The following is a 15193-nucleotide window of genomic DNA, read 5'->3' on the forward strand; positions in this document are numbered from 1 at the left end:
AAGATGTTCTTGGTCTGTTTCCAACCTGTTAGGACTATAACTTTCGCCAATAATACATGAATTTATGTATGAGTGCATTAAAGGGTATGTGCACTCGAGCTCTCATGCGCAATTAAGTGAAAAAAAGAAAGAAAAATGGGAGATTAGGCCACCACAGGGGCACTTGAGTGAGATGCATGTGTTGCAGAAGGATTATTTTCCTCCCACTGTAATGGCATGGTATGAATGTGGCTGTGTTTTTGGTTTTTTATGATATAGCTATGGGCTGATTGTTGCCCCATCAAATGATTACGGACACCTGCTGTGTGAGAGAGCCAGGGTCATACATTAGTGCCAGCGCCGCACCTATTGATCCGACACACAGGTACCGCGCACACCGGCAGCTTGGTTCCTCACTAACAAGTTGCTTCTGTAAAGTACTTCCACTCGCAGGTTGTCAACATCAATTCAGGAACATTTGGACTCGTTTTAACAAAAGCGATGCAGCTTGGTACACTGACGTCACCACTGCAAATCCCCACATGACAGCTTGAGTACTGGCTACTGCTTCAAACTGAATGGTAGTGCTAGTGTTTCTTGACAAGGCGCATTTAAGTGGGGCTGCAATCAGTCCCTGTAAAAGGGAACTCTTGAGTTGTTTCAATATAACAGTAGAAGACTTTCTACCAGTACAATTTATTACCTTTGCAAAGGAGGTGACGTGGGCGCCGGAAGGTCTTTGTTAGCAGAATTAAAAAAACAAGTATTTTGTTCACTTTTGGTGTAAATACAGGAAATAACAGAAAATGAGGAGTTATAATTTTGGAGGTGAATTGTTGGTGTTAGCACCATTTTTCTGGACGTACCAACATATTTGCCAACCTGTAGACCCAAAATGGATATCGTTTGGCTTAATTTTCATATTTCGAGCAACCTTTGTTGTCCCACGAGTTCTGCTCGGTAATATCTGAGTCTAGAAACATGTCCTTGCTGAAGAGAACGGACCCCCCGGTCAACAGTCCTACCAGAACATTCTCTCTTCCCTTATCCCAGCTGAATTAATCATTCTGTGAATTCTTGAATTTCCCAGGGTATTTCATTTACTTTGCATTTTCCGTGGATTACTTGCATGCATGAAACCCGTAGCTGCATTATTGTGGGGCTGGAAATGGTCCCAGAGGCCAGTGGTAGGAGGACAAGGGCGTCTTGGATCAGGAGAAATACAGGACAGTTGTGACTCCAGGGGGAAACCAGAAACTAACCATGAAAATCGTGACCTTGGCATGGATGTATATCATTGACAATTTTGGTGAAATGTCTTGAGTCCACGTGAAATGGTTCAAAGGACATTTCTGGAATTCACCTAGATCACATTCTGAATCGGTGGTCTGGAAGAACTATTTTTAGTGGTCGGGGGGGGGGGGGGGGAGAGTATGAGCTGATTTAATGATACTGCAGCCTCCTTGGCAGAGGTATGTGCTCGCTCAGTGCCATCTCGTCTGGTAGTATTTTTTTTCCATCTGACCTGGACCAGCAAAGCAAGGTATATTGTATTCTCGATAGCTGTCATATAGGACATTCGATGGGATCTTATTACTTGTTCATGCCAAGAGACGAATCCAAGAAATGAGAGGTTTTCTCATCTGGTCAGGGTAAAGGTCGAGATCAGGGGTCAAGGTGCCAAACTAACATGTTTGCAAAGGCCCTAAATTAAGAAATCCAGCCAACAGCTGCTAAATCACACTGAGATTCGTTTTGTGTTTCACATTTTTGAGTTGGATTGTGTTCCAACTGTGCTGTTTAATCACTGCAGCTTAGACGCAGTACCTTTTAACAGCTGCCTTAAATCTATAATCTGATGTGCTGGGTTAAAATTAAATCTTTAAATTATGCCTAAGGATGGCATGAAGTTGTTCAAACTTGTACGTATTGCTATCATCTTTTTACTCTTGGTTTTGCCATGATTTACTTCATTGAATTGCACATTCCGGCACAGCTGCAGCTAATTAATATGCTAATTTATCAATTTAATCCCTTTGTGTGTGTGTGTGTGTGTGTGTGTGTGTTCATTCATGGCTATGTAATATGTTTTGGACAAAACGTTGGACTATCCGTACTTTTCACAAGAAACACCGATGACCACTGGATTAACCATTGCCTTGTTTCAGCGTATGAGTGCTAATTATCTGATAACTGGGCTTGTTGTACCTTCCCGGGTGGTTTAAACTTGAGATGTTTCACATAAATGTATTTCCCAGAGCGTTAGCTTTCTAACCATGTGCGTGAGGACTAGTTAATTAAAAGTTCTAGTTCAGCAGAGTTCCCAAATACCCAGACAGCTCATGGGCAAGGATACCAGCCTAAAAAATACTGCATTCTGGGAAGTATGAAAATAAACTAACACTTTAAAACCTCTCTCAACAACTTGTCTTATTTCAAGAGCTTGGTGAACGATCAGCCGTGTATTTAAAGAAGTAATTTGAAGTTGTAAGACTAATAATTATGAGTTCTGAACATAATTAGTCCAGCGAACCTCTGGGTGGTATTTTTTGTCTCACTCATCTGAGTCGTTCAGGTTCAACTGTGGAAGACAATCCAAAACAACAGCCATAAAAATAAAGCTTATAATGTTCAGTTTACTCAGCTGATACTGAGCCAGGCCATGAAAACATAACTTTTATTAGTCGTTTGCTTTGACATGACCACCACGGTGATAAAGTAGACAGTGGGGCCGCTGACAGTCGCCAGCAACATGGGCTGCTGCTCCTGGGGTGAGCGGCGCCTCGACGTCCTCCCTCTGCAGGTAGTGCTTGATGCTACTTAGCTGTAACCTCAGCTTTTCTGTTGTTGTTGTGTTGTATTCTATTGCCCATTTCAAATACCCCCCTCCAACACACACACACACACACACACACACACACACACACACACACACACACACACACAAGAGTGATAGTGTGGGTAGATGTGTTTGTTGCCTAAAGGTCTGATGGTGAATCAAGATTGTGGGTGTAGTAGAAAGAATATTTTCCATACTAAGTGTGTGTGTGTGTGTGTGTGTGTGTGTGTGTGTGTGTGTGTGTGTGTGTGTGTGAGGGAGATGAGCCATGAGGGATAACGTCGAATGGAGAGACTTAAGGTCAAGCATGCAATACATTCATGCTTTTCCAATATTGTAGGTATTGTATCAGTCTGTCGGTGCTCGTCACATACATCTCGCGTGAGATCTCGACGAACAAACAAGTGTGGGTCTGTAAACGCTATTCCTGGAATAGCGACGTCATCCATTAATGTTCTGTTTCCAACACCAACCTCTCTCCAGGCCTGAGGTGTATGCATGAACATGACCTTATGAATACTAACCACGTCTAATCTTTTCATCTGCATTCAGGTCCTGCACCCCAGCGGGAGATTAAGGTGACTGTTCACTGTGGCCTACAACTTGCCGTCAAACAGCTATTGGGTGCAGACTATGTCCATTGACTGTGGCATATCAATGGCCAGCAACGTTATGTTTTTAAATACAAGCTGGAAGTTGAAGCTCATGAAACCACTCAAGCCATTAATTCCACAGTAGGAAATTGGATTGGGGGTGAGGGGCCTGCTAAGCTCAGGGCCACCTGTGTTAATGAGATTGCTGCTGTTGGAGCTGCAGCGTCCAGCTGAATCCCACTAGTGGTTTACTTCAGGGCAGATCAATAACGTACGGTCTTACCTTACACAAACCCACTGAAAAGGTCAGCAACGAACAAGAACCTGCATTATTACCTGAAAAGTAAATCAGCCACAGCACTGATTGGCCAGGGAGGCTTCACGTGGCTCTCTGCAAATGCAAATTAATCTCCGTCTTCTTGTTGTCTTTATAGACTTTCAAGAGGAATCAACCAGGTTTTTTTTTCTTTTTTTTTTCTCTTTTGCTCGCTGCCAATGTTTAGTCGTCAGATTTAGCATTTGCACTACACAACCTGCTGTCTGGGAATTCTGAAGTCATTCGGGTTAGTTGAGCAGCGAGTCCAAGGAGTCCGCCATGGGAAATACACCAGGTAAACTTTGTTCAAAGGAAAACTTGGCTGCAGTAAGTTGAATATAGTGGTCCGGTTCTGTACTGGAGCCTCCCTGCCATTCCCTGCACATACATGGAAAACTAAAGCAGCAGCAATGACCCCCATAGGTCCACAGCAACAAGTGATCATAGTTGTGTGCACTGATTTGCATGGCGCGCCACCAAAGAGGAAGAAAAAGCCCAGAACATGGCTGAAATATGCAGTCGAATTTTTTTAATACTTCAACAGGGAAACTCTGGTTGCAAAAGCGCATGTAGGAAAGCCCCCTCACTGAATGTCACTATTTAGCCTGCTAGACAACGTGTCTGTGACACATCGGTGAGCGTCTTTGATCAGTTCACACCTCGTGCTCCTCCGACGATTTGTTGTGTGATCAGGGCCTTATACCAGAGAACTCCAAAACCTGTCAGCGAGTGGAACATCGCGGCTAAAACCATGCAGTGTGAACATTCCTTTGACAGCTCTAAAACATAATCCATAAACACTGGCATGTTTAATGAATTAACCTGGGACGGAATGCAGTTAAAAGACAGCATTCGTGCTCATTCGGAATACCGGCCTAGATCCGCAGTGTAAACGGTTGGCTCGCGTTCATCGAGTCTGTAGATGAGCAGCTTATTGCTAAAACAAGTGCAGAGAAAACCTGCAGGAAAAAAAAGAAGAAACATTTGCTCTCAGACAGTTAAACATCGCAGGGATTTCGCTGATTGTAAATTCAACAACTGAATGAGGGATTTATTTCTTAATCTGCCGCCTTCCCTGTGAGCAAGTTGGTTTTACCTTATTAAAGTAGTTTATGAACCTTTCTGTTCTCTATGTGCTTGCATGGATTACTGAAGTAAAACCTTCATGTTTATTTTGGGCAACTTTTAACGATGGCAATGCTATTGATTTGGTGACCTTGATAGCAAACAGATGAGTAGATGAGTTAACAACTATCACTTGTTTCTGGCAGCCTGATGAGGATAATTCCAACCTTCACTCGCGTGTGTAGTTGTTTTGCCCTCCTCTATAAGTCTTTACGGATGGAGCTCTCTCTTAAATTGCCAAATTCTGTGATGAGCTCACCAACTTGCTGCTAACATCAGAGGTCTAAAGTGGAAGTGTCAAAGCTTTTGTTGCTGAAAACAACAGCCAGCTGAATGTGGAAATGAAGTTGATGAGAGCGGCGAGGTGAGAGGGAACCAGAACAGTCATGTCTGTGAGCAGGAAACAAAACTAATGAGCAGAAAGACGCTGCTAGCAAAGCAGAGGAGATGGGGGGAGAACCGGGTGATCTATCTATGTGGGTGCATGCAAGCACATTCACATATATGTTGAATAATCCTACAGTAATATTTATTGTCGCATTTCTAATGAAACGCCCACACACATACAAAATCTGACACGCTGTACGGTCTGTAGATGCATCACCATTCAACAGCACATGGAAACAATTTCCACATGTAAGAAGATAGCTGTGCAGCGTCAGTGCAGCAGTGCAGGTACTAGATTTCTCTGGAGATAGAGATACATTACAGGGGCTCACCTCTGCCTGGAGTGTGATTAGCCGGAGCTCTCCCATTGCAAGCACTATTTAATTTGTCATGGCAAGTGCAGATATGTAGTCCTCAATGGAAAAGTAAGGTGGAGATGCGTATCAGCGGAGTGAGGCTTAGCTCGCTGTGTACCTTATCATACTACAAGGTATCGCTTACATTTTTTTCGCGGATGGTTGCCTGGCCTTTGGTGCATTTCTCCTGCTCTCTCCCCCAGCGGTTACGCCGAGGCGGGCTGCCGAATGTATATCATTGCTGGAGACGTGGGAGCAAAATAGAGCCCCATAAACTACAGCACCAAGCTTATAGATTTATTGATTAGCTCGACTCCGTCCCTTTCACTGTGATACAGTAGATTCAGTGCATGAAATCCTGCTGCTGCAAGAGGTTTGCCAGAATTATGGGAGACATTTGTATTCCTAAATGCTTTTTGACTATACCATGTCTGCCTCCCCAGCAGCATTTTTTCGCTCTGAAATCACCCCCCGATTGGCACTTTGAAGCATACAAGTCCCCACACCTGCAATTACCGACCTCAGAACTTTTTTATTTTCCGAGCTGTATACGTGCAGGCATTAGAAATGTAAACACACACACATACACACACACATAACACAAGCACTCACATTTATTTACTTGCAAGTTTAAGTGCCCTATTCCCCGTTTAATCTGGCTGAATCCTTTTTTTGTCCGAGAGTGACAGTGCTCTAAACGCAGCGATAATGAAAAGGCCGTAGGGAGTCTTTGCTGACTTGCAGCAGCAGGCTAATGAGATTAGCAGAACCACGCAGGGCCCGTTAACAGCGTGAGGCCCCTTTTGAGGTAGAACACGATGAGGAGGAAGGCAAAATGGGGGGTCTCAATCAAACTTTTAGGAGTTCTGTCTGAACTCCCACACATTTATAGATGTGATTTCATCCTGTTTGGGTTGACAAACTAGAACAAATTTACACAAATTCTCTTAATATGAGCTCATCCTGACATATACACACAGTGAGGGTACAATCTCTCTCTCGCTCTTTGGGTAATGAAATAAATATCTGCTTCAGAGCATTGCTAATGGATGCTGGACTAAGAGCACAGCTGTTATTATGTTCTTTTGTAAGTCGGTGAGCTAATACAGCTCACCATGTTTAGGTCTGAGTGGACCCAAAGAGCAGCAGCGTCCACCGTGATCAATTCATGGAAGCAGCTGCTGACTACAGTTAATGCCAGACATCAAGATGCAATGATTAGCATTTCTCATGAGGGCAGAAAATGATTCAGGAAAGTCATCTACATCTTGAAGAGAAATTCTCTTTGGTTCAGTTCACACTGAGTCACACCTGAGTAACACTGAGTCACACTTGAGTTGGACTTCGTTGGTGTAGGAGTCAGAAATAGAGCTGCTCCTTTACTTCCAAGGTTGAGGTTGTTGAGGATGCCACCTGCTCGTCTCCCCAGGGAGGTGTTCCGTGCCCGTCCCCCTGGGTGACAGGGGACCAGGAGGAGGGATTACATCTCTCCTCTGGCCAAGGAAAGAGAAGATTGAGGTTCACGACTGGACGCGCTCTCCCTGATCAAACTTTGGATCTGGGGTTGAAGATGGATGGGATGGATAGATGGATGAATAACTCAATTTATCTACAAGAAAAATGTTGTACTGTAAATAGTAGAACCTACAAGTGGAGAAGAAGTACGCAGTGGATGTGACGCAACTGAAAATCTATTTCATTCACATAATAGCAAGACTACGAGCACACTTCTGACAAATGTAATAATGGAAACAATGAATATCTCTGTGCAGATACACACTGCACAACAATGTTTAACTAATATTACAAATATTATTACCAGTGTCTTTCTGTCTTTGTCTCGCTCTCCCAAACACACACTCGCTAACACTGCTACACTGCCAGAACCCCTGCCCTCTACGTCCATGAAACACACCTGCTGCTGAACCTGTTTGCCCCTCTAAAGCACAGCAGCCAAACAACTCTTCAGTCCTCTATTCAATCAATTTTGCTATGTTTCAAAAGGCAGTTTCTCTTTTCATTCTTGCAAAAACATTTTCGCCAGCGTAAAAGACAAGTTAAGTGTGGTGTTTGTGTAGCTCATGAGTGTTGGGATTATTTCAATATTGGTCGCACTTTATCTGCCAGCATATTGATGAACGCCACAAACGCTCTTTGATAGCTCCTACACACAATTCAAGCGCAAATGCACAAACGGATGATTTATGCGTGAGAACAGTGGTTCCTTAAGTTCGAAAGAGCAGAGCAAATAACTCCTCTGCAAGAGTCCACAAATGTCAAACAAGTGACACACAAATGTCAGTGAATCGCCTTTTTTTTACGCGTTTATTTGCCAGTTCTGATTTCTTCCTCAGTCAGAGACTCAATGGCCACAAAAGCAAAAAAAGAGCAAAAATGCAAAAAAGATGCTAAAAAAAAAAAATTGAATTCAATTTTGACTTCTACGCTTTCCCAGAAGGAACATCCTTTAAGGATCAAATATCCTAAGGGGACAAAACTGAAACCAGCCACACAGAAAACAAGACATACATGCGGATGATCAGGCACACAGGGGGGAAACTCCTCTGTGTGTGTGTGTGTGTGGGGGGGGGGGGGGGGGGGCTGCTGCGCTGTACTGTGAAACAAACTTTTGACACGGCAAGGCTTTAGCTACATCTATCCACCAGCCCATTCCTAACCCATTTCTCTCTGCTCTACGACCATGGCCACTGATCATACCATTTTACATTCAGATATTTTCTTCACTCTGAAAGCATTATGCTTTAGTTGTTGAGGCATCCGTTGGACTGAAGGTCCAGTCGAGACTTGATCGTGGCTCGGAGCGGTTACATAATTTCCAATCTTTTTGTGTGACAACCACAATGATTAGACAATGAGCCAAAACATTTCTGCAGTTTTCACGGTTGTTTTGAAAGCAGGAACTCTTACAGAGAACACCACCTTTTCAGATGAAGTCATCTTAGCTCGGCATGATGAAATGCATTTGCAACTGTTTGGGCCCTGGTAATTGACTGTCTAAACTACATGTACGGAGATTTAAGAGAGCCTGCACGAATCAACGGCACAACAGAAAAAGGCAGACTTACAGAGGAGAAGTTGTGAGCACCGCAGGGCTCTCCTCTGTACTTGCATGAGAGCAGCATGTCGTCAAGTTGGTGGCTCAGTCTGTCCATAAACTCCAGGTTGGTTCCCTCAAAGTTTCTGGGTGGCAGAAACAGCCTGAAGTCTGACAGCTTCCTAAACCAGGCCCGACGGTCCTCCTGAAGCAAGTCCAGAACCAGGGGCCTCATTGTCCGGTTGGCCAGCAGTAGTCCCAGCCAGTGGCCAGCAAAGTACAGATCGCTCTTGGTGAGCTTGTAGAGGCGGATCGGGTTGTTGTTGCAGATAGTGACTACAGGGAAGGCCAGTTCTTTGGCCCACTCGGTGTGGACTCGTGTGTATGTGGGGAAGGAGAGCCAGTGAAGTAGGCGGTTGGAGGACCAGGATAAGAGCAGCCCAAGGGAAGTGCAGAGGGCCAGCAGCCAGAAGGCTCTGCGGCCCACTGAGCCACCAGGGACGCAAACATGCCTCAGGCCGTGCAGGCGTGTCCTTGACAGCAGAGTGGAAGTGACCCGAGCCAGAGTTGGCTTGGTAGGACGCTGCTGACAGCCTTTTCTGATCATGGCTGGGGATCCCCGCCGGAGACAGCGCCCCTCCTGGGCCATGGCTGCCCACAGCACTCCTACAGCCACGGGAAAGTCTTCATTTCCCAGCCAGGCCTCAGGGGCTGGGGCCCACATGTAGCTCCAGGACAAATCCACTACTGTAGTCCACACCCGTATCTGTGTTTGGCCTTACGAATATGAATGACCCCACAATTCTAACTGTAATTACACTGCCTGCACAGGTGGAAGTACACTCACTCAGATCAGTGTGTTCTGCTCTGATGACTTCAGCGGCAGCTACTTGTTGGTCATCTCACCAGGTCTCTTGATCTGAGGGGGGGTGAAGGGGGGGCTCCAATCATCCAACTCAGCAGGGGAAACAACAGCAAGGCAAATGTGCTCCAAGCAAGGTGGCTTCTACATGAGTGACTCCGGCATCCACTGCAGTTAGTGTGACAGTGCACAAGAAAGGATGAGACAGAGAGAGCGAAGGCAAGAGGAGGAGGGAGGGGAGGAGAGAGGGAGAGAGGAGGATAGAATACAAAATACCACAGGCTTAGCGGAGAGGCAAAAAAACAAACGAAAGAGGAGAAGGTAATTAAAATAATGAGACGACAGTGGAGGGAATTAGTTGGTGTGTCAGTGAAGAGCTTGCCTTGTTCCAGTGCTGTGGTTTCCCTTTTTTGGAGTTACGTGTGTGTGCGCGCGTGTGTGTGTGTGTTTTTGGCTTCACTGGCTTGCAGAAGCATTCGTCAGCCAGAGGCTGCAATCAGTTCCTTGTCACTATTAAGTACGAGATTTAATTGAATTCACAAAAGTCGACTATGCTCATTTGTTTTCAGTCCCACTTTGCGGTCTCACTTTTAATGTCAGGACTTCCACGTGATTTCTGCTTCTCGGCTTCCCCCCACTCAGCTTTTACCAGTCTTATTAGGTCCTGTGGGTAACCACAGGGCTTCATCTTGCAACAAACCTGCCTCTCAAACCACAGCCACAGCGAGGAGCAAGCTACAGTACAGTTTGACATGGACAAGGAGGCACTTCCACGGACATACACTCACAGCGGGCTCCAGCGGGGGACCAGATCAGAGATGATTTGTTCTGTCACACTCTGGTTTCATCTCTCCTCTCTCCTTTTCTGGCTCCTGTTATTCTCTCTTCCTCTTCTTCCCCCGGAGTTTTGTCTTTTCTACTCCAAGACAGCATCTCTTATATCAATATTCCTCTCATGTATCTGCTCCTTCTTCTAAAAATACTCTCTCCAAATCAAATCCATCAACTTGCCCCCATGCTCCTCCTCCTCCTCCTCCTCGCTTTTGTGTCAGTCAAGCCCCATAAGCTCGACCTCCTTTCAGACTCCCTCTTCTCCTCCTCCTCCTCTTCTTTCCACTTAGTGCACGGACTCCCCTGCTTCTCTCTCCGGTCAGGGACGGCTTCCCTGTGTGCTTTCTTGCCCCTGTGTCCTTGTCGGCTTCATCCAGCTTGCTCCCTCTCACTGCTCCGAATGACTTCTCTCCCCTCGTTGATCTCTCTCCATTCTCCCCCCTCCCTTTCTAACGGTTTGCTCCTCTCTTTTACTCCGCTTTAGAGGCAGCCTGTCGTCCCGTTGCACCTCTTCTCATCCTCCTGCGCCACAGCTCTGTCCACACAGCCAGCGAGCCCGTCACTGATGAGAGCGCCCGTCTTTCTCCGTGCTAACTTGCACCGTCCTTCGCCCCCCTCTGTTTGTCTGCTGCTGCTGCTGCTGCTGCCGCCGTTGAGCCACACAGCTTCAGTGCACAGAGAGACTGCTATGTGCATGTGTGTGGATGTTAGTGTGTAACAGAGGAGAGCAGCAAAACACGGGCTATCAGTTTGAGGCAGAATTTGCACTTTTTTTTTATCAGAAACCCGGAGGTTTGAAGTCTGTTGGGAACCACGTTGTATGTGAGGATGAATAAATTAAGGACCGCTGTTTATTCATCTCTATTCACCAGTGTCTTGTATCGTGACTGTTAGTCCACTCGATTCAGTTACCCGGTTTTGCTGAACTCTTCAACATCTGACTGGAATGCAGCTTTCACCACATTTTAGTTTAGCTCATTGTGATATTATAATGCAGGTATCAGTTACAAGATTATCTGTGAGACATTAGACTTTTCAAAAAAAAAATTATGATAATACACATGCCATTATATACAGAGCCCAGAAGGTGTCAGAATTTCTTCTTTCACTTTTATGGAATACTGAATAATCCCAGATTACTGCAATGGGACTTGGACTGTAGTATTTAAGACTTTTCTAAATTAGGTGCCAGTCCAGTTTTTGACAAGCCTAAGCCTAATTATAATCCATCCATCCATCCATCCATTTCTTACCGCTTATTCTCTTAAGGGTCAAGGGTGGGGTTCACCCTGGACGGGCACCAGTCCATGGCAGGGCCAACACATGTAGACAGACAACCATTGGCTCTCACAGCCACGCCTACGGTCAATTCAGAGTATCCAATTAGCCTGGCTGATTATAATCTATTTTTCACTATTCGTTCACATTTACATTTAGAGTAAATCTTCACTCAAACATTGATGAGGAGAAACTGTTTTTGGAGATATACAGTTGTTAGCTTAGCATGCAACCCCTTATAGCGATCTACTAAGTGGCAAACTGGGGCAACTGATTTAGCTTCGGTTCATCTGACAGTATTTAGTTTCTGCACAGAGTCACCATGAAAACACACATTCTAACGTCATTTCACAGCTTTTACATGCACACGTATCAACGCCACCCGCTTTGACTGTACGATCTTCATTTGCCATCAATGAGCACGATACACAATGTCCACTAGGGGCCAGTAACACAAGCTTCATGAGAACCAGAGCCATCGGTAATGATATCGACCTGTCAGTTCATTGCAACTCCTATTCATTCAGAGAAAAGTGATCATCATCACCCTCAGACATTCCTAGTGGTTGAGTTCTGCTTTTGACAACATTCAGATTGAATTTATCTAAGTTTTTAGCCCCCCTCTAGCTGAGTTCCAGCCGATCAATCAGACTGAAAGCAATGCAAAGAAACTGAGAGGAAGCAGGAAGAACAGTTGGCAAACAAAAGTGAGCAACCTGTTGACCTCAGTGACTGTGGTCATGATTCATCCTCAGAAAAACTTGGACTGGAACATCTACACTCTTCGCCAGTCTTTCCAAGGACAATTCCTTTTTAACCATCTCTTTTAAAACACATTTTATACTATTTTTCATTAATTTAAAAGGTGAAAGGTGAGTATATACTTGAATTTTTTTTCTTCCCGGAGCCAATAAACAATCTTTGTCCAAAATTTATTCATAAACACAGGTAAACGGAAAACTTTTGAGCCGATACAAGGGAAGAACTCTTGAATGCTCAATGATTACATTTTTTCAAAACCAGGACGTTTGAATCTTTTCAGCGTTTGATTTTCTGGTTTCTTAGTTGAGCTCCGATTAGCAGTTAGTTCATGGTTCCGAGCAAAAAGAAACGAGGGGGCGCGAAATAGAAACCTTGAATCCAGCTCCACCCTAAAGCCGGCGATAGGTGAGTCACAGTTGTACGTCACGAGTCACCGAGGTTTACCCGGTGATTATGAAACCCGTTTATTTCACAACAGACAACACGACAAACATCCTCCTCACTGCAAGATCAAAGACCAAGAGAGGCTCGATGTTATTTTGATTGATTTCTGTTGTTGGGCTGCGAGCTCGGGAAGACTCCCAGACAAGTGTGTGTGATCCCGCCATTGAGGACAGGATGAAAAGAGAGTTTTAACTTAAATGGAGCCCACTCATGAGACTCAAGAAACTTTCCACACTGTCAAAAGAAATCAAACCTAAAATGGCAAGTCAGGCAAAGCACACACACCGACAGAAGCCAAACACACACACACACACACACACACACACACACACACACGTAATGAACCGTGTCTTAGCCAAACAGCCAAAGCAAGGCTGTGAAAGAGTAAAACACATCCATGTATAATTCATAACCAGCCAATACAAAGAACAGGAACGTCGAATTGAAATGTCAAATGCATGCTAATACACCTTGTAACACCACCTAACACCAACCATGCAACACACTCTCTCTCACACACGCATACACACACACACACACACACGCACACACACACAGCCTACAGCTAGAGTCAGAGGCAGCCTTCCAGAGCCTGGATGCAAAGGCTGAATAATTAGATTGGAGCCATAAAGAGGGTTTCTCAGTCCAGCTATGCAGTCAGTGTAAAAAAACCCCAAAAAAACAGCTCAGAGGCTGAACATTACCAATTTGCAATTCTAAAACATAAGGGAAATCACTGATTTATTAGAGACATAGCCAAGCCAACCATTGGCTACAGTGACACAGTACTCCTCAGCCTGTGACGCCACCGGCGTGCACTTTCCATTCAACGTTCCTGTCCGGTTCTGTGTGAGATCAAAGGACAGAAAAGGGGTAAATGTGAGAGAGCAGCCTGTAAATATAAACCACCATTAACATTCATCAAGCCACCCCAGTGAGGAGTGGGGTTTTCTGGAGAGTTAAATAACTCGTCAGAGACTGAGACGGCAACAATTATCATCAAGAGGCTCGTCTGTGAGCACAGGTGAGGCCGTGACACCGGCGAGCCGATAAATGCCGCTGGAGGTGAATATGAGCTGCTGCCGTTAATCAAAAGCCCGTCATGATTGGAAATGACAGTCAGGCAATCAATAGCTTATCTCATCTTTGTGAGTTTTCTAATCTGACAGGAACACTTGATGGCTGGGGAGAGAAGCTGGCACGAGACGGTGGACTCACCCACATCCTCCCCCTTCATACGTTGAAGTGAACACGACAGATGAATCCCCCTAAAAGCTGCTGATTAACTCAAAAGATTGATGCTGCTGGGCTCGCCGCTCGTTCAATCGCCGTTACATCGAAAAACCAGGATTCTCAGAGGGTTCTTTTGTCATGAGGCTGTAAAGATTTCCTCCTTAGTTTGCTGTCAGAGATGTGCTACGACGCCCATGTGACCACAACGCCGGCTCCTCTGTGGCATCATTAACGCCTCACCTACGGGCCAGCAGACAGCCAACGCTGCAGGAGATTTAACGTCACGCCAGCTGCTGACTGGACAAGGCTCCGGGCTGCCACCATTTAGTTGCACTTTATGACCATTTTTTTGGCGATAGTGTGTCTAAATTTTACAACTAAAGGTGCGCCACCATTTTTAATCGTGGTCATAAATCACGTGGAACACCAGCGGGGAGCCACTAATCCAGGCCTGGTTTAAAAGGGCGGGCAGGATGCAGATTCTGTTGACTGCTGGTTATTTAGAGGTTTAATTCTTTCCGCTGCATCTTCTTTGTGCTACTGCTGGAACTGTGCACAACTATTATCTTTTAAACCTTGCACACGAGGGACTGGTGTCTCCTGGAGGTTTTCTGTTCTCAATACCAAACGTATCCGAAAAACTCCAAATTAGCGATAATATTTCACAAAAAACAAATCTGACTTTTCGTATTCCTGCAAATCTGACCTCAGCGAGTGGATCATTAATCGTGCAGCTACCCGACGCCGCTCCTCCACCGGCTGTTGTACATCTTCGGCTCATAAGTGATCTCTAAAGTTACTGATCCATTACTCTGGGAGCTGCTTTGGGGCCACTGGGGCAGATTTGGAGAGGACGGCGCTGCAGAGTGCCATCAGATCAGTCATGAGGAAGAGAGGAGGTGTGAAGAGCCTCCACACACAGGTAAGCTGCTTCTCTGTTAGCAGGGAAAGTCCTGCACTCCAACTCCCGCTGAAGTAGAAGTTCAGAATAATAACCAGACAAGTATCACCAAATATTGATCAGTAATACAGTGGGAAAATATGTTGATGTTGGTTGTGCAACAAGGACACAGACAGGTTAAACCAGGATCTAGGCTTATAAATCCTTCACCTCACAAAACATTTGGCAAAGC

At 45.2% G+C, this 15193-nt stretch overlaps 1 protein-coding gene across 7 annotated transcripts in view; it reads right to left on the minus strand.

Moving 5' to 3' along the window:
* Positions 1-15193, minus strand: part of asic2 (acid-sensing (proton-gated) ion channel 2) — a 317689-nt gene that overhangs the window by 103506 nt on the left and 198990 nt on the right. Inside the window, exons 1-2 of one of the 7 annotated variants that reach the window (XM_086184147.1) lie at positions 10301-10976; positions 8682-9680 (exon numbers count right to left, since the gene is read on the minus strand). The exons of 5 other annotated variants lie outside the window; for them this stretch is intronic. In XM_086184147.1, the coding sequence (XP_086040273.1) occupies positions 8682-9374 (693 nt within the window). In that variant the 5' untranslated portion in view covers positions 9375-9680; positions 10301-10976. Of the gene's footprint in view, positions 1-8681; positions 9681-10294; positions 10977-15193 lie in introns of those variants that run through there. One more of the 7 variants, XM_086184148.1, reaches the window with a different exon arrangement.

Source organism: Aulostomus chinensis, chromosome 18 (genome assembly GCF_037954235.1).
Source record: "Aulostomus chinensis isolate RoL2024-O1b breed Wild chromosome 18, RoL_Achi_v1.0, whole genome shotgun sequence".
Lineage (NCBI taxonomy): Eukaryota > Metazoa > Chordata > Actinopteri > Syngnathiformes > Aulostomidae > Aulostomus > Aulostomus chinensis.